The 18,249-nt window shown below is 42.6% G+C and overlaps 1 protein-coding gene across 2 annotated transcripts; it reads right to left on the bottom strand.

Moving 5' to 3' along the window:
- Positions 1-806: 806 nt before the first annotated feature.
- RNF115 (ring finger protein 115) lies at positions 807-18,233 on the bottom strand. Of its 2 annotated transcripts, none has more exons than XM_074529326.1 (9): positions 18,090-18,233; positions 16,180-16,238; positions 15,366-15,417; positions 12,637-12,833; positions 9,583-9,654; positions 8,990-9,062; positions 6,439-6,532; positions 5,426-5,541; positions 807-1,896 (listed from the first exon to the last, which is right to left on the bottom strand). In XM_074529326.1, the coding sequence occupies exons 1-9, from the start codon at positions 18,150-18,152 to the stop codon at positions 1,786-1,788; spliced, it is 837 nt and encodes a 278-aa protein (XP_074385427.1). In that variant the 5' UTR covers positions 18,153-18,233; the 3' UTR covers positions 807-1,785. The 2 variants fall into 2 exon arrangements, with proteins under 2 accessions (XP_074385427.1, XP_074385426.1); XM_074529325.1 differs by having other exon boundaries at positions 18,072-18,230.
- Between the last annotated feature and the right edge of the window lie 16 nt (positions 18,234-18,249).

The raw sequence follows: 18,249 nt of genomic DNA on the forward strand, positions 1-18,249 counted from the left end.
AAAGGGAATTCTTTGGGAATGGGAATTCACTGAGAAAGGGAATTAATTCATTGAGAAAGGGAATTAATTGGGAAAGAGAATTCACTGGGAAAGGGAATTCATTCTTTGAGAAAGGGAATTCTTTGGGAAAGGGAATTCATTAATTGAGAAAGGGAATTCATTAATTGAGAAAGGGAATTAATTCATTGAGAAAGGGAATTCATTCATTGAGAATGGGAATTAATTGGGAAAGGGAATTAATTGGGAAAGGGAATTCATTCTTTGAGAATGGGAATTCTTTGGGAAAGGGAATTCATTAATTGAGAAAGGGAATTAATTGGGAAAGGGAATTAATTGGGAATGGGAATTCACTGAGAAAGAGAATTAATTCATTGAGAAAGGGAATTCATTAATTGAGAAAGGGAATTCTTTAATTGAGAAAGGGAATTCTTTGAGAAAGGGAATTAATTCTTTGAGAAAGGGAATTCTTTAATTGAGAAAGGGAATTCATTCACTGAGAAAGGGAATTAATTGGGAAAGGGAATTAATTGGGAAAGGGAATTCATTCTTTGAGAATGGGAATTCTTTGAGAAAGGGAATTCACTGAAAAAGGGAATTCATTAACTGAGAAAGGGAATTCATTAATTCAGAAAGGGAATTAATTGGGAAAGGGAATTCATTAATTGAGAAAGGGAATTAATTCATTGAGAAAGGGGATTCTTTGAGAAAGGGAATTCATTGGGAATGGGAATTCACTGAGAAAGGGAATTCATTAACTGAGAAAGGGAATTCTTTGAGAAAGGGAATTCATTAATTGAGAAAGGGGATTCTTTGAGAAAGGCCTTTATTGGACGGAAGAGCAAAGAAAATCAGGGATTGAATCCACGTGGCCGCGGAGCCACCGAGCCCGAGGGCTTTGGGAACTTTTCCCCCCCAACACCAGGGTGGGGTCACAAAGCCCCCCCAGGGCTGCCCGTGGGTACCACGAGGAAAAATCCCAGGATTCACCTGGAAAAATCCCAGGAAATGGAAAAAAAAACCAACAAAAAACCAAACCAAACTCTGAAAACAATGAGGAAAAATCAAGAGTTTCCTTAAGTTATGGGGAGGGTGGGGGTTTGCCAAGGGAATGGTCCATAATTCCATAATAATTCCATAATAATTCCACAATTCCTGCCTGGAATGACTCGTGGGGGGCTCGGGGAGCTTTGGACACACCTGGGGCAATGTGGAAAAGGGTCCCAAAAAAACCCCAATCAACCCCAAAAATTGTCCAGGATGAGACCAAAACCCTGCTGAGAACATCCCTGACCCCTCCGGGACCACAGAGGCTTCCAGAACCTTCCTCCTTCCCCTGCCATGATTCCACAGCCCCCCAAGGCTCCCATCCCAACCTGGGGCAATAAAATCTCTCGTGGCTCCAACTCCAATCTCCTGGAGTGCAGGAAAATCCCCAAAATCCCCTTTTTTTATCCCAACCTTTTTCCAGCAAAGCCTACAAGGGGATGCAACCCCTCTTTGGAACGGGCCCTTACTGGAAAAACCAAAATTTAAACCTTTTCTGATACAAAAAAAAAAAAAATGAAACCAAAACACTCCCAAAAACCTTCCCAATTTCGGGCTAACGAGGCAATTCCGTGGAGCAGAAGGAGAAATTCCTGGGAGAAGAGCGCTCGGTGCTGTGATCCTGAATGGGGCCCCCCAATTCCTGCTATGGGGGGGGGTCTGGTGGAATTCTCAACGCACACCTGGAGCTGGGACGGCCCTGGAACCTTCTGGAAGGCGGCAGAACCTTGGCCAGGAGGGTCAGAATGTCCATCTCTCCTGCACGGGGCTGTCGGAGGCGTCGGCGTTGGGGATTTGCCGGCTGGAATCTTCGCCCTTGAGGCTCTTCCTGCACACCGGGCACGTGTCGTGCTGGGGAGGGGAAAAATCTGAATTTAAGGTTTTAAAATGAAGGAATTTTATAAGGTAAAATAGAAATTGTAGGGCAGTTAGTTTAGGTAATTTTTAGGAATTTTTTCACTTTTTTCTTTATGGGTTTTGGTATTATATAATTATTTAATTCCCCCTCGAGGCTCTTCCTGCACACCGGACACGTGTCGTGCTGGGGAGGGGGGAAAATCTGAATTTAAGGTTTTAAAATGAAGCAATATTTATAAGGCCAAATAGAAATTGTAGGGCAGTTAGTTTAGGTAATTTTTAGGAATTTTTTCACTTTCTTCTTCATGGGTTTTGCTATTATATAATTATTTCATTCCCCCTTTGAGACTCTTCCTGCACACCGAACACGTGTCGTGCTGGGGAGGGGGAAAAAATCTCAATTTAAGGTTTTAAAATGCAGCAATTTTATAAGGCAAAATAGAAATTGTAGGGCAGTTAGTTGAGTTTAGTTTTAGGAAGTTTCTCTCTTTCTTCTTCATGAGTTTGAGTAGTTAGAAATAATTATATAATTGTATAATTATCTAACTCCCCCTTTGGGCTCTTCCTGCACACCGGACACGGGCAAAAATCTGAATTTAAGGCTTTAAAATGAAGTAATTTTATAAGGCAAAATAGAAATTGTAGGGCAGTTAGTGTAGGTAATTTTTAGGAATTTTTTCACTTTCTTCTTTGTGAGTTTTAGTATTATATAATTATTTAATTCCCCCTCGAGGCTCTTCCTGCACACCGGGCACGTGTCGTGCTGGGGAGGGAAAATCTGAATTTAAGGTTTTAAAATGAAGTAATATTCCTAAGGCAAAATAGAAATTGTAGGGCAGTTAGTTTAGGTAATTTTTAGGAATTTTTTCACTTTTTTCTTTATGAGTTTTAGTATTATATAATTATTTAATTTCCCCTTGAGACTCTTCCTGCACACCGGGCACGTGTCGTGCTGGGGAGGGAAAATTTGAATTTAAGGCTTTAAAATGAAGCAATTTTATAAGGCAAAGTAGAAATTGTAGGGCAGTTAGTTTAGGTAATTTTTAGGAATTTTTTCACTCTCTTCTTCATGGGTTTTGCTATTATATAATTATCTGATTCCCCTCGAGGCTCTTCCTGCACACCGGACACGTGTCGTGCTGGGGGGGCAAAAATCTGAATTTAAGGTTTTAAAATAAAGTAATATTTATAAGGCAAAATAGAAGTTTTAGGAAGGTTAGTTGAGTAAGTTTTTCACTTTCTTCTTCATGAGTTTGAGTAGTACTAAATAATTATATAATTGCATAATTATTTAATTCCCCCTTGAGGCTCTTCCTGCACACTGGACACGTGTCGTGCTGGGGGGGGAAATCTCAATTTAAGATTTTAAAATGAAGTAATTTTATAAGGCAAAATAGAAATTGTAGGGCAGTTAGTTGAGTTTAGTTTTAGGAGGTTTTTCACTTTCGTCTTCATGGGTTTTGTTATTATATAATTATTTAATTCCCCCTTGAGGCTCTTCCTGCACACCGGGCACGTGTCGTGCTGGGGAGGGGGGGAAAAATCTGAATTTAAGGATTTAAAATGAAGTAATATTTTTAAGGCAAAATAGAAATTTTAGGGCAGTTAGTTGAGTTTAGTTTTAGAAGTTTTTAATTTTCTTCTTTATGAGTTTTAGTATTATATAATTATTTAATTCCCCCTTGAGGCTCTTCCTGCACACTGGACACGTGTCGTGCTGGGGAGGGAAAATTTGAATTTAAGGTTTTAAAATGAAGTAATGTTTCTAAGCAAAATAGAAATTGTAGGGCAGTTAGTTTAGTTTATTTTTAGGAAGCTTTTCACTTTCCTCTTCATGATTTTGAGCAATATTATATAATGATATATTATCTGATTCCCCCTTCAGGCTCTTCCTGCACACCGGGCACGTGTCGTGCTGGGGAGGGGGGAAAAATCTGAATTTAAGGCTTTAAAATGAAGAAATATTTATAAGGCCAAATAGAAATTGTAAGGCAGTTAGTTGAGTTTAGTTTTAGGAGGTTTTTCACTTTCTTCTTCATGGGTTTTAGTATTATATAATTATTTAATTCCCCCTTTGGGCTCTTCCTGCACACCGGGCACGTGTCGTGCTGGGGGGGGGGAAATCTCAATTTAAGGTTTTAAAATGCAGCAATTTTATAAGGCAAAATAGAAATTGTAGGGCAGTTAGTTGAGTTTAGTTTTAGGAGGTTTTTAACTTTCTTCTTAATGAGTTTTAGTATTATATAATTATTTAATTCCCCCTTGAGGCTCTTCCTGCACACCGGGCACGTGTCGTGCTGGGGAGGGAAAATTTGAATTTAAGGTTTTAAAATGCAGCAATTTTATAAGGCAAAATAGAAATTGTAGGGCAGTTAGTTTAGGTAATTTTTAGGAATTTTTTCACTTTCTTCTTTGTGAGTTTTAGTATTATATAATTATTTAATTCCCCCTTGAGGCTCTTCCTGCACACCGGGCACGTGTCGTGCTGGGAAGGGAAAATTTGAATTTAAAGTTTTAAAATGAAGTAATATTTCTAAGGCCAAATAGAAATTGTAGGGCAGTTAGTTGAGTTTAGTTTTAGGAAGTTTTTCACTTTCTTCTTCATGATTTTGAGCAGTATTATATAATGATATAATTATCTGATTCCCCCTTGAGGCTCTTCCTGCACACCGGGCACGTGTTGTGCTGGGGAGGGAAAAAAATCTGAATTTAAGGCTTTAAAATGAAGGAATTTTATAAGGCAGAATAGAAATTGTAGGGCAGTTAGTTGAGTTTAGTTTTAGGAGGTTTTTCACTTTCCTCTTCATGGGTTTTAGTATTATATAATTATTTCATTCCCCATTTGGGGTCTTCCTGCACACCAGGCACGTGTCGTGCTGGGGAGGGAAAATCTGAATTTAAGGCTTTAAAATGCAGCAATTTTATAAGGTAAAATAGAAATTGTAGGGCAGTTAATTGATTTTATTTTTAGGAATTTTTTCGCTTTCTTCTTCATGGGTTTTGCTATTATATAATTATTTAATTCCCCCTTGAGGCTCTTCCTGCACACCGGGCACGTGTCGTGCTGGGGAGGGGGGAAAAATCTGAATTTAAGGCTTTAAAATGAAGGAATTTTATAAGGCAAAATAGAAGTTTTAGGACACTTAATTTAGTTTAGTTTTAGGAGGTTTTTCATTTTCTTCTTCATAAGTTTGAGTAGTTAGACATAATAATTAGTGAGAAATAATTAGTTAGAAAAGTCCGCATTGCGGGATTGGGGTGATGAGTTATTAGGTTAAAAATAAAAACAATTTAAATGTCAATTCTTAATTGGGCAGTTTATCCTTAAAAAACCATAGAGAGAAAATTAGGGTTTGGTTTATTTTGCAGCTACTGCAGAACTCCACATACAACACAGGTAATATACTGAATATATATAATAGAGATAAGAATAACATTTGAATTCAAACTTAAAATTCCATCTCTAAACTTTGTAACAAAAAAAAGATAAAATATGATGAAAATGGGTTTTTTGGGACCTTACCAGCTCGAGCCAGGGCACGATGCAGCTGCTGTGGAAGACGTGGTTGCAGGGGAGTTGCCGGACGTGCTCGGCCACGGTGTAATCCTCCTTGCACACCGGGCACTCCAGCCCCGTGTCTGGGGACCGAAACGGGGCAGCGGTCAGGGGGCGGGGCCAGAGAGAGGGGGCGGGGCCAGAGAGGGGGCAGGGCCAGAGAGGGGCGGAGCAGAGAGGGGGCAGGGCCAGAGGTGAGGGAGGGGCGGGGCAGAGAGAGAGCGGGGCAAGAGAGGGGGCGGGGCAAGAGAGGGGGGCGGGGCCAGAGAGAGGGGCAGGGCCAGAGAGGGAGGGGCGGGGCAGAGAGAGAGCGGGGCAAGAGAGGGGGCGGGGCAAGAGAGGGGGGCGGGGCCAGAGAGAGGGGCAGGGCCAGAGAGGGAGGGGCGGGGCAGAGAGGGGGCGGGGCCAGAGGTGAGGGAGGGACGGGCCAGACAGAGGGGGCAGGGCCAGAGAGAGGGCGGGGCCAGAGGGGGGGCTGGGGCAGTAGGGGGGCGGGGCCAGAGAGGGGGCAGGGCCAGAGGTGAGGGAGGGGCGGGGCATAGAGAGAGGGGGCGGGGCCAGAGGTGAGGGAGGGACGGGCCAGAGAGGGGGTGGAGACAGAGAGGGGGGCGGGGAAACGGGGGGGGCGGGAGATGGAGCAGGGAGCGAGGAATTCCTGCTGGGAATCAGGGAAACCATCATGGGGAGGGGGAAATCATCATGGGGAGGGGACAAAAACCATCATGGAGAGGGGAAAATCATCATGGGGAGGGGACAAAAACCATCATGGGGAGGGGACAAAAACCATCATGGGGAGGGGAAGAGTCAGCACGGCCCCTTTCAGAACTCCCCACACCCTCTGGAGAACACTGGAGCCCCAAGGTTCCTGGGAGAACCGAAGCCCACAGGGGGTACAGAGAGCCCCCAGCCCAGTTCCAGGGGTACAGAATGGAAATGGGGGAGCTCAGGGTGGGATGGGGGGGATGGATGGAGGCACCCACCCACTTGTTCCTGTGTCACCGGCACCGTCGGCAGCGACGAGATCTTCTCCTTGTCTGCCGGGGGCGGGCCCGTGTTCTCCAGCTGGCCCAGCAGCTGCGCAGGGGGGAAAGCCACGCTCAGGAGAGGGCTGGGCCCTGGGGCTCATGTGGAGAGGCCCAATATTGCCATTACAAGGGATGGGTTATTCCCATTAAAAGGGATGGGTTAATTCCCATTATTGCCATTAAAATGGATGGGGTAATTCCCATTAAAAGGAATGGGTTATTCCCATTAAAAGGGATGGGTTATTCCCATTAAAAGGGATGGGTTAATTCCCATTAAAAGGGATGGGGTAATTCCCATTAAAAGGGATGGGCTATTCCCATTATTCCCATTAAAAGGGATGGGTTATTCCCATTAAAAGGGATGGGTTAATTCCCATTATTCCTATTAAAAGGGATGGGTTTATTCACATTAAAAGGGATGGGTTAATTCCCATTAAAAGGGATGGGGTTATTCCCATTAATAGGAATGGGTTTATTCACATTAAAAGGGATGGATTATTCCTATCATTCCCATTAAAAGGGATGGGTTTATTCCCATTAATAGGAATGGGCTAATTCCCATTAAAAGGAATGGGTTATTCCCATTATTCCCATTAAAAGGGATGGGTTATTCCCATTAAAAAGGATGGGTTTATTCCCATTATTCCCATTAAAAGGAATGGGTTAATTCCCATTATTCCCATTAACAGGAATGGGTTAATTCCCATTAAAATGGATGGGGTAATTCCCATTAAAAGGAATGGGTTTATTCACATTAAAAGGGATGGGTTAATTCCCATTAAAAGGGATGGGTTATTCCCATTATTCCCATTAAAAAGGATGGGTTTATTCCCATTATTCCCATTAAAAGGAATGAGTTAATTCCCATTAAAAGGGATGGGTTAATTCCCATTATTTCCATTAAAAGGAATGGGTTAACTCCCATTATTCCCATTAAAAAGGATGGGTTATTCCCATTAAAAGCGATGGCGTTATTCCCATTATTCCCATTAAAAGGAATGGGTTATTCCCATTAAAAAGGATGGGTTTATTCCCATTATTCCCATTAAAAGGAATGGGTTAATTCCCATTATTCCCATTAAAAAGGATGGGTTAATTCCCATTAAAAGCGATGGCGTTATTCCCATTATTCCCATTAAAAGGGATGGGTTATTCCCATTAAAAGGGATGGGTTACTCCTATCATTCCCATTAAAAGGGATGGGTTAATTCCCATTATTCCCATCAAAAGGAATGGGTTAATTCCCATTATTTCCATTAAAAGGAATGGGTTAATTACCATTAAAAGGGATGGGTTAATTCCCATTATTCCCATTAAAAGGAATGCGTTAATTCCCATTATTGCCATTAAAAAGGATGGGTTATTCCCATTAAAAGCGATGGCGTTATTCCCATTATTCCCATTAAAAGGGATGGGTTATTCCCATTAAAAGGGATGGGCTATTCCCATTAAAAGGGATGGGTTAATTCCCATTATTCCCATTAAAAGGGATGGGTTTATTCACATTAAAAGGGATGGGTTAATTCCCATTAAAAAGGATGGGTTTATTCCCATTATTCCCATTAAAAGGAATGGGCTAATTCCCATTAAAAGGGATGGGTTAATTCCCATTAAAAGGAATGGGTTAATTCCCATTATTCCCATTAAAAGGAATGGGTTAATTCCCATTATTCCCATTAAAAGGAATGGATTAATTCCCATTATTTCCATTAAAAGGGATGGGTTTATTCACATTAAAAGGGATGGGTTAATTCCCATTAAAAGGAATGGGTTAATTCCCATTAATAGGAATGGGCTAATTCCCATTAAAAGGGATGGGCTAATTCCCATTAAAAGGGATGGGTTAATTCCCATTATTCCTATTAAAAGGGATGGGGTAATTCCCATTAAAAGGGATGGGGTTATTCCCATTAATAGGAATGGGTTAATTCCCATTATTCCTATTAAAAGGGATGGGTTATTCCCATTATTCCCATTAAAAAGGATGGGTTATTCCCATTAAAAGCGATGGCGTTATTCCCATTATTCCCATTAAAAGGAATGGGTTAATTCCCATTATTCCCATTAAAACGAATGGGTTAATTCCCATTAAAAGGGATGGGGTTATTCCCATTATTAGGCATGGGATAGTTCCCACTAAAAGCGCCCAGTTGAGTTTATAATTTATTTTTTTTTAATTATTATTCCCATTCAAACCTGCATCTGACCCTGTGTTCTTCATTATTCTGTGATTTTATATTATATTAAAGAATGTTGTACTAAATTACACTAAAGAATAAAGGATGCAGACAGAAGGCTACAAAGACTGATAATGAAAATTCCTGACTCTCTCTTCATTGGTTATGAAGCCAAAACAATTTACATGAAACCAACCAGACAATCTCCAAGCAGCAAAACACAGCAGAAGCCAATCAGATGATTGGTTTTCATTTCTCTGAGGCTTCTCAGCTTCAATGCTGGGTAAAAATAAAGTGATTTTTGCAGGGGCCGTGGCCGTGGCACTGACCTGGGTGACGATGGCGTCGAGGCCGCTCTGTCCCCACGCGTAATCGCCGGGGCTGGAGTGCAGCATCCCGCTCCTGCCAACGGGACAGGCCACAATTTAATTATTGAAGTTGGAGGGGAGACGACCCAACTTGCGTTGCTCAGCATCAATTCCACTTTATTCATCAATCAGACACCTTTTATAACAGTGTTAATTCACTTCATGCATATTGCAAAATCTGAGCTCACAACAGGTCAGAGATAACACACCAACCCCTCCTTATGTTTCCAATACCAAGATTTGGGTTCTCAAAACTATTCTTGCTTTCCCAAAACAGCCAAAGGTAGAACATCCACTTGTTATGAGAAAGCTGCCTGAGAACTCTGATGTGCAAGGCTCTCAAGGCCTTCATGTTTGTCACTTTTACCTGTAATTAAAAATAACCTGAGAACCTCTGCTGTTCACAGAAACAGGCTGTGAGCATCTGCTCCTCACAGCTGCCTTCTAAGCCATCCCTGAAAAAATCTCCAACACACAATGGCACACAATTCCCAAATTCCCAAATTCCCAAATTCCCAAGGCTGGCTGGGATTCCCTGCTGGGAGATCACTCACCAGGAGAAGGGGTGTGGTGAGCCAGGAACGGCCGAGTTGGCGAAAAAGCCGGCGAAGATCTGCTGGATTATCCTGGGGAAGGAGGGAAGGGTGAGTTCAGTGAGGGAATAAATGGTGGGAGGAAATAAAGGGCAGGAAAAGCAGGAATGGCTGTGAAAATCCCTGGAGAAAGCTCCAAAATAGACACAGCCAGCAGGTGTGGGACAAAACCCTTGGTCTCTCTACATTTGGTAGCTATACCAAATTTCTCTTTCCTATTCTTTTCCTTTTCCCCCAATTCCTTTAACACATTTACTGTGGCCATTCAATAAAGGTGCATTTATTTTGATTGATGATGCAATGCCCTTTCCATGGTGGGACACCCAGCAGAGCTCACTCACCCCTTTCCATGTTGGTTTTTTTGCACTCTAGATCAGAATTTTTCGAGCAGATCCTGACACCCAACAGAGCTCCCTCACCCCTTTCATTGCTGGTTTTTTTACACTCCAGATCAGTTATTGAACCATCACCACTCCTGTTTTTGATGGTGCCACCCAACAGAGCTCACTCACCCCTTTCCATGTTGGTTTTTCACACTCTAGATCAGAGTTTGTAGAGCAGATTGTGACACCCAGAAGAGCTCACTGACCCCATTCCCCATTGGTGTTTTTGCACTCTAGATCACTTTTCCAGCAGAGCTCCCTCACCAATTCCATGCTGGTGTTTTTGCATTCCAGATCAGTTATTGAACCATCACCACCCTTGTTCATAGAGCAGATCCTGACACCCAGCAGATCTCACTCACCCCTTTCATTGTGGGTTTTTTTGCACTCTAGATCAGAGCTCACCCACCCATTCCATGCTGTTTATTTCCATTCTATATCAGATCCCACCCACCATCCCATGCTGTTTATTCCCACTCCAGATCCCTTTCCCCCCAGACCCCACTCACCCATCCCATGCTGTTTATTCCCACTCCAGATCAGATCTCACTCACCCCTTTCATTGTTGGTTTTTTTGCACTCTAGATCAGAGCTCACTCACCCATCCCATGCTGGTTTCCACACTCTATATCAGATCTCACTCACCCATCCCATGCTGGATTTTCACACTCTAGATCAGAGTTTCCCAGCAGAGCTCACTCACCCCATCCCATGCTGGTTTTTCCCACTCCAGATCAGAGCTCACTCACCATCCCATGCTGTTTATTTCCATTCTAGATCAGAGCTCACTCACCCCTTTCATTGTTGGTTTTTTGCACTCTATATCAGAGCCCACTCACCCATCCCATGCTGGTTTTTCACACTCTAGATCAGATCTCACTCACCATCCCATGCTGTTTATTCCCACTCTAGATCAGAACTCACTCACCCCTTTCATTGTTGGTTTTTTTGCACTCTGATCTAGAGCTCACTCACCCATCCCATGCTGGTTTTTCCCACTCCAGATCAGAGCTCACTCACCCCATCCCATGCTGGTTTTTTACACTCTGATATATCAGAGTTCACACACCCCATTCCATGCTGGTTTTTACACTCTATATCACTTTCCCACAGATCCCACTCACCATCCCATACTGGTTTTTCACACTCTATATCAGATCTCACTCACCCCTTTCATTGTTGGTTTTTTTGCACTCTATATCAGAGCCCACTCACCCATCCCATGCTGGTTTCCACACTCTATATCAGACCCCACCCACCATCCCATGCTGTTTATTCCCACTCTAGATCAGGTCTCACCCACCCCATCCCATGCTGTTTTTCCCACTCTATATCAGAGCTCACTCACCCCTTTCATTGTTGGTTTTTTTGCACTCCAGATCAGATCTCACTCACCCATCCCATGCTGTTTATTTCCACTCTATATCAGATCCCACCCACCATCCCATGCTGTTTATTCCCACTCCAGCCCCCTTTCCCCCCAGACCCCACTCACCCATCCCATGCTGTTTTCCACACTCTATATCAGAGCTCACTCACCCATCCCATGCTGGTTTGCACACCCCACATCAGTTACTGAACCAGTTTTTGATGGTGCCATGCCACAGATCTCCCTCACCCCTTTCCATGCTGGTTTTTTACACTCTATATCACAGCTCACTCACCCCTTTCATTGTTGGTTTTCCACACTCTATATCAGATCTCACTCACCCATCCCATGCTGTTTATTTCCACTCTATATCACTTTCCCAGCAGATCTCACTCACCCCTTTCATTGTTGGTTTTCCACACTCCACCTCAGAGCTCACTCACCATCCCATGTTGGTTTTTCCCACTCTAGATCAGAGCTCACACACCCATCCCATGCTGGTTTTTTACACTCTATATGAGATCCCACTCACCATCCCATGCTGTTTATTCCCACTCCAGATCCCTTTCCCCCCAGACCCCACTCACTCATCCCATGCTGTTTATTCCCACTCTATATCAGATCTCACTAACCCCTTTCATTGTTGGTTTTTTTGCACTCTATGTCAGAGCTCACTCACCCATCCCATGCTGGTTTCCACACTCTATATCAGATCTCACCCACCCCATCCCATGCTGGTTTTTCCCACTCCAGATCAGAGCTCACTCACCCATCCCATGCTGTTTATTTCCACTCTAGATCAGATCTCCCCCACCCCATCCCATGCTGGTTTTTCCCACTCTATATCAGATCTCACTCACCCCTTTCATTGTTGGTTTTTTTGCACTCTATGTCAGAGCCCACTCACCCACCCCATGCTGGTTTTTTACACTCCATATCAGAGTTCACACACCATCCCATGCTGGTTTCCACACTCTATATCAGATCCCACCCACCCATCCCACGCTGTTCATTCCCACTCCAGACCCCTTTCCCCCAGACCCCACTCACCCATCCCATGCTGGTTTTTTACACTCTATATCAGAGCTCACTCACCCATCCCATGCTGGTTTTTTACACTCTATATCAGCTCACCCACCCACCATCCCATGCTGTTTATTCCCACTCTATATCAGATCTCACCCACCCCATCCCATGCTGGTTTCCACCCCCCACACCCGTTACTGAACCACTTTCTGACGGTGCCCCCCAGACCCCGCTCACCCCTCGATGGCCGGCGAGCGCTCGGGCCGGGAGCTGCCCCGGGCCCGGTACCGGCGGGGCATCGGCAGCCGGGGGGGGCGGCCGGGACCCCACAGCTCCCCCCGGTCCCCGTCCCGGGGCTCTGCGTCCAGGGAGCCGCTGCTCAGCAGGGGCCGCCAGTCCGGGAAGAACATGGCGTGGTCCAGGTGGTCCCAGAGCTGTGAGAGAGAGGGGTCAGGCTGGGATTGAGCTGGCAGGGATGGGGTTAATTGGGGTAATTAGCAATGAGATCCAGGTGTCTGTGTTAATTGTGATATTAACACTGAAATCCAGGTGTCTGCTGGTAACTGTGATAATCAATACTGAAATCCAGGTGTCTGCTGTTCATTGTGATAATTAGCAATGAAATTCAGATGTCTGCTGTTCATTGTGATAATTAGCAATGAGATCCAGGTGTCTGCTGGTAATTGTGAAAATCAACATCTGCTGTTAATTGTGATAATTAACACTGAAATCCAGGTATCTGCTGTTAATTGTGATAATTAGCAATGAAAACCAGGTACCTAAGGTTAATTGTGATAATTAACACTGAAATCCAGGTGTCTGCTGGTAATTGTGAAAATCAACATCTGCTGTTAATTGTGATAATTAACACAGAAATCCAGGTGTCTAAGGTTAATTGTGATAATTAGCAATGAAATCCAGGTGTCTGCTGGTAATTGTGATAATTAACACTGGAATCCAGGTGTCTGCTGTTCATTGTGGTAATTAGCAATGAGATCCAGGTGTCTGCTGTTCATTGATAATTAACACTGAAATCCAGGTGTCTGCTGGTAATTCTGATAATTAACACTGAAATCCAGGTGTCTGATGTTCATTGTGATAATTAACACTGAAATCCAGGTGTCTGCTGGTAATTGTGATAATTAGCAATGAAATCCAGGTGTCTGCTGGTAATTGTGATAACTAGCAATGAAATCGAGGTATCTAGGGTTAATTGTGATAATTAACACTGAAATCCAGGTGTCTGAGGTTAATTGTGATAATCAACACTGAGATCCAGGTGTCTGATGTTCATTGGGATAATTAACACTGAAATCCAGGTGTCTGCTGGTAATTGTGATAATTAGCAATGAAATCCAAGTGTCTGCTGGTAATTGTGATAATTAACACAGAAATCCAGGTGTCTGAGGTTAACTGTGATAATTAACACTGGAATCCAGGTGTCTGCTGTTCATTGTGATAATTAGCAATGAAATTCAGGTGTCTGCTGGTAATTGTGATAATTAACACTGTGAAATCCAGGTGTCTGCTGTTTATTGTGATAATTAGCAATGAAATCCAGGTATCTGAGGTTAATTGTGAAAATTAACACTGAAATCCAGGTGTCTGCTGGTAATTGTGAAAATCAATATCTGCTGTTAATGGTGATAATTAACAATGAAATCCAGGTGTCTGATGTTCATTGTGATAATTAGCAATGAAATTCAGGTGTCTGCTGGTAACTGTGATAATTAACACAGAGATCCAGGTATCTGCTGTTAATTGTGATAATTAACACTGCTAAAATCAGGTGGAGCAGGTATCTGCTGTTAATTGTGAAAATTAAGACTGCTAAAACCAGCTGTTAATTGTTAAACAGTCATCTGCTGTTAATTGTGAAAATTAACACTGCTAAAACCAGGTGGAACAGCCATCAGCTGTTAATTGTCTAAATTAACACAGGGAAAACCAGATGGGGCTCGTTAACAGTTAATTAACACTTATCAGCTGTTAATCGGGCAGGTTATTTATCTCTTGTACAATTAATATTTCAGGGGAGATATTTTCTGTTAATTGTGTTAATTGTCACTGTGTGGTTGATAAAATCCCAGAATCCCATTGGGTGATGCTGTGCCCAGGGGGAGGAGCCAAAAATTCCTACCTGGATACAACCTGAGGCTTTGGGACACCCCAACTTTTCCCACTGGATTTCCAGTGGGATTTATTTTAAGGAATTTATTCCCAAATCTTTACCTGAGAACTCCTGAATTTCAAAATTATAATAACAGACAAGGGGAAAATGGGACAAATGATGCCACTGAGCTCCTAATCCCAAAAATCTGGAAGTTGTGGGGTTGGGTCTTTCCTTCTCTGCAAGGGCTGGAATTTGGGAAGAAAATCAGGAATTTCTGGGATATCAGGATCTCCTGAAATTCAGGAATTTCTGATAAATCAGGATCTCCCTGAAACTCAGGAATTTCTGATAAATAAGGATCTCCCTGAAATTCAGGAATTTCTGGGATATCAGGATCTCCTGAAATTCAGGAATTTGTGATAAATCAGGATCTCCCTGAAACTCAGGAATTTCTGGGATATCAGGATCTCCTGAAATTCAGGAATTTCTGATAAATCAGGATCTCCCTGAAACTCAGGAATTTCTAGGATCCAAGCTGATATCCAAGCAATATTTTGGATAAATGGATCCAGATGAAGAACATGAAGAAAAGATCCAGACTGGAATTTTATTTAGTGACCTCATTTCTGGCTCAGGATTGAGTGGATTTCTTACAAATCTGGAGTTTAAAATGGAAATATTCTGGAAAATCTGGGAGCAGGAGAAACCTCCTCACTTGGCTGAGCATCTCCCAAAAAATCCCAGGATTTTCCCTCAATCCTCCTGTTTCCTCTCGTGCCCAAAATGTCAATTTTTAGGCTCCTAAAATTCCCCAAAATCCTGGAAATTCTCAGGAAAAAGGAGGAAAACTCACCTCTGAGAACTGAGAGGAGGGGCTGTCATCCAGGGAATTGCTGTCAAAAAAACTGGGAAAAAGAAGAAAATGAGGGCAGGGATTAATTCCTAAAATCCCTCCTGAGATTCCCAAATCCCCTCCTGTGTTTGCTGAGATATCCCCAAAAGAGGTGAAAAAAAAAGAGAAAACTATATTAAAAAAAAATTTAAAATGGTTTATATTTTCAAAATATTAAAATATTTTAAAATATTTAAAAAGGTAAGAAAGAAAATCAAAAAAGGGAAGAAAAAAGTACCAAAAAAAGGGAAAAATAAAAGACAAAAATAGTAGAAAAACAGAAAATAGTAAAAAGGTGTTTTGGTTTCTTTAGCTAATTATGAAAAAGGGTAAAAAAAAATCAAAAAAGGAAAAATAAAAAAAGAGGTAAACAGAAAAAATAGTAAAAAGGATTTGTTCTCCTAAATTTGAAAAAGAGTAAGAAAAAAATCAAAAAGGGCGAAAAAAGGCCAAAAAAAGGTTAAAAAAAACCCCACAAAAAATAATGAAAGGGTTTTTTTTCCCCTAAATACTAAAAATATTAATAATTTTATTTTCTTTAGGGGAAAAAAAGTTTTTTTTCTTTGGGAATACTAAAAAGGGTAAGAAAAAAATCAAAAAGGGGAAAAAAAAAGACCAAAAAGGGTAAAAATATCAAGAAGACAAAAAAAGGAAAGAAATTTATTTTTTGGAAAAAAATAAAAGGGGAAAAAGACATCCAAAAAAAGAGCAAAAAATGGCATTTTTTACATGGAGTCTCCTTGTTATAAATTGAATTTCTCTGGATTTTTGGTACCTGGAATCATCAGTGACTTCCTCGATGAAGCCGGACTCACAGCGAGGGCAGGTGTATTCCTGGGAAGGAAAAATAATGAAAATTAATCCCAAAATATTTCAAATTCTAAAGAAAAATCTTTCCCCTTCAGGAAGATTCCTGATCCTGGATGTCAAACAGCTCAAAACAACAAAAAACCTGAAAAAAATCTGAAAAAAAATCTGAAAATCCCCTGGAATTTGGGCACCACAACTGCAGATGCAAGGAACAAAATTCCTTCCAAGAATAAAAATTTTCCTGTTCCCATTCCCAGAATTTTATCCCAGAATAAACAAAAAATCCCCCAAAAAAAGATTCTCATGGATCTTCCCTCTCCACATGCCAGGAACTGGGAGAATCCCAGATTTTTTACTGGAATATTTCCAATTTTCAGCGTGGATTTTGTGGGATCCCAGATTTTAAATTGGAATATTCCCCAAATTTTCAGTGTGGATTTTGTGGGATCCCAGATTTTAAATTGGAATATTCCCCAAATTTTCAGTGTGGATTTCGTGGGATCCCAGATTTTAAATTGGAATATTCCCCAAATTTTCAGCGTGGATTTTGTGGGATCCCAGATTTTGTATTGGAATATTTCCCAATTTTCAGCGTGGATTTTGTGGAATCCCAGATTTTTAACTGGAATATTCCTCAATTTTCAGTGTGGATTTTGTGGGAATTCCTCCCAAATCCAAATCTGAGTTTTAAATCAGATTTTTTTTTTGGGTTGGATCAAATTTTACCACCACCACCAGCAGCAGGTGGGATGCTGCTGCATCCCTGGGAGCTTTGGAATATTTTTAATTTTGGAATATTTTTATTTTTGGGCTATTTTTGCTCTTGGAGTCCATCTGGAAAGTCTCAGCTTGCCACCCAGGAGCTGGAGAGAGATAAAAATGGAATTTTGGGAGAAATAACTCTGCAGGGAGGGAAAAGGGGACAGATGGTGGGTGGGATCCTGCAGATTGCCCGGATTTTCCCTGGGATATTTCCAGGGATTATTCCCTAAAACTGGGAGAATTCCATGGATATTCCCTGGGATAATTCTCTGGATTTTCCTTGGGATATTCCCAGGAACTGGGGTGATTCTCTGCATTTTCCTGGGATAATTCCCGGGATTTTCCTTGGGATATTTCATGGAACTGGGATAATTCCCTGAATTTTCCTGGGATAATTCCCTGCATTTTCCTTGGGATATTTCCTGGGATTACTCCCAGGAACTGGGATAGTTTCCTGCATTTTTCATGGGATAATTCCCTGGATTTTCCCTGGGATATTTCCTAGAACTGGGATAATTTCCTGGATTTTCTGTGAGATATTTCCAGGGATCATTGCCAAAACCTGGGATAATTCTTTGCATTTACTTTGGGATAATTCCCTGGATTTTCCCTGGGATACTTTCCTGCATTTTCCTTGGGATTATTCCCTGGAACTGTGATAATTCCCTGCATTTACTTTGGGATAATTCCCTGCATTTTCCCTGGGATAATTCTCAGGAATTTTCCTGGGATATTTTCAGGGGTTATTCCCTGGGACTGGGAGAATTCCCTGCATTTTCTTTGGGATAATTTAGGGGTAATGGACAATCCCCATTCTGCCGGTGGAGCAGAGCAGGATGAGGATGGGACGAGGGTTATGGAATGATCCATTTCCATCAGGAACAGAACATTCCCGCAGTCCCTTTCCAGATTTTTGGGATGTCCTGTTCCATGAGGGAGCAACTTCGGGGGCTGGAGGTCACCCCTCCCTCAGGGGCCCCGGGAGCCATTGGGGGATCCCCTGTCCCTCCACCCGCCCGGGCAGTTCGGGGCTCTCCCCCCGGCCCTCCCCGCTCGGGGCTCCCTCATTTCCGGCCCTCCCTTCCCGGGGCTCACCGGCAGCTTGGGGCTGACCTCGCCCTTGCAGCTGTGGCAAAAGAACCGGTGCTGCTGCACCGCCGCCGCCGCCTCCGCCATCTTCCCTCACAGCCGCCGCTGCCGTCACTCCTCCCAGAGCAGCGAGCGCGGGCCAGAGCGGCCCCGCACTTCCGGTCAGCTCGTCTGCTCTGCGCCC

Source organism: Zonotrichia albicollis, chromosome 30 (genome assembly GCF_047830755.1).
Source record: "Zonotrichia albicollis isolate bZonAlb1 chromosome 30, bZonAlb1.hap1, whole genome shotgun sequence".
Taxonomy (NCBI): Eukaryota; Metazoa; Chordata; class Aves; order Passeriformes; family Passerellidae; genus Zonotrichia; species Zonotrichia albicollis.